We start from the raw sequence: 656 nt of genomic DNA on the forward strand, positions 1-656 counted from the left end.
TGTGAAGATTGAATAAGTTAAGTTTATGAGCCACTGAGTCTGGTGCCTGGCACACAGCAAGTGGTAAGTAAATGCTAGCTACTGCTTCTTATTATAACTGTTAATACTATTAATAGTATTAATATTAGCTCTATGTAAAACTTAAAGGATTTTTTTCTCTTTTCTAAACCAAAAAGTAACCTGAAACATATTTCTAAGATAAGTTACACAGACTTTTTCACATGATGCAAAAATGTTGGGACTTTGGGGAGCATTCCTGGCTGTGAATTTGGCCAAATCTGAATCTGTTGGCCTAGACCCTCTTTTCATCAGATCGCTTGTTCCTGGCCAGGTGGTGATGCGCAGACACCCCCTGGTCTATGTCGTGAGTCTGCTGATTCCTAGCATCTTTCTCATGCTGGTGGACCTGGGGAGCTTCTACATGCCACCCAACTGCCAAGCCAGGATTGTGTTCAAGACCAGTGTGCTGGTGGGCTACACCGTCTTCAGGGTCAACATGTCCAACCAGGTGCCACGGAGTGTAGGGAGCACCCCTCTGATTGGTAAGCAGCCTCGGGGTCACCGGACACTCATCTTACCTGACCCCTGTGAAAGATCTGATGCTGGCCAGGCATGGTGGCTCATGCCCGTAATATCAGCACTTTAGGAGGCCAAGG

General features: G+C 46.2%; 1 protein-coding gene across 1 annotated transcript in view; it reads left to right on the plus strand.

The window, feature by feature from the left end:
* Positions 1 to 656, plus strand: part of HTR3B (5-hydroxytryptamine (serotonin) receptor 3B, ionotropic) — a 47,626-nt gene that overhangs the window by 43,961 nt on the left and 3,009 nt on the right. Inside the window, exon 7 of the mRNA XM_011977027.1 lies at positions 332 to 542. Within this exon, the coding sequence (XP_011832417.1) occupies positions 332 to 542 (211 nt within the window). The remainder of the gene's footprint in view (positions 1 to 331; positions 543 to 656) is intronic.

Source organism: Mandrillus leucophaeus, unplaced genomic scaffold, assembly GCF_000951045.1.
Source record: "Mandrillus leucophaeus isolate KB7577 unplaced genomic scaffold, Mleu.le_1.0 Scaffold172, whole genome shotgun sequence".
Taxonomy (NCBI): Eukaryota; Metazoa; Chordata; class Mammalia; order Primates; family Cercopithecidae; genus Mandrillus; species Mandrillus leucophaeus.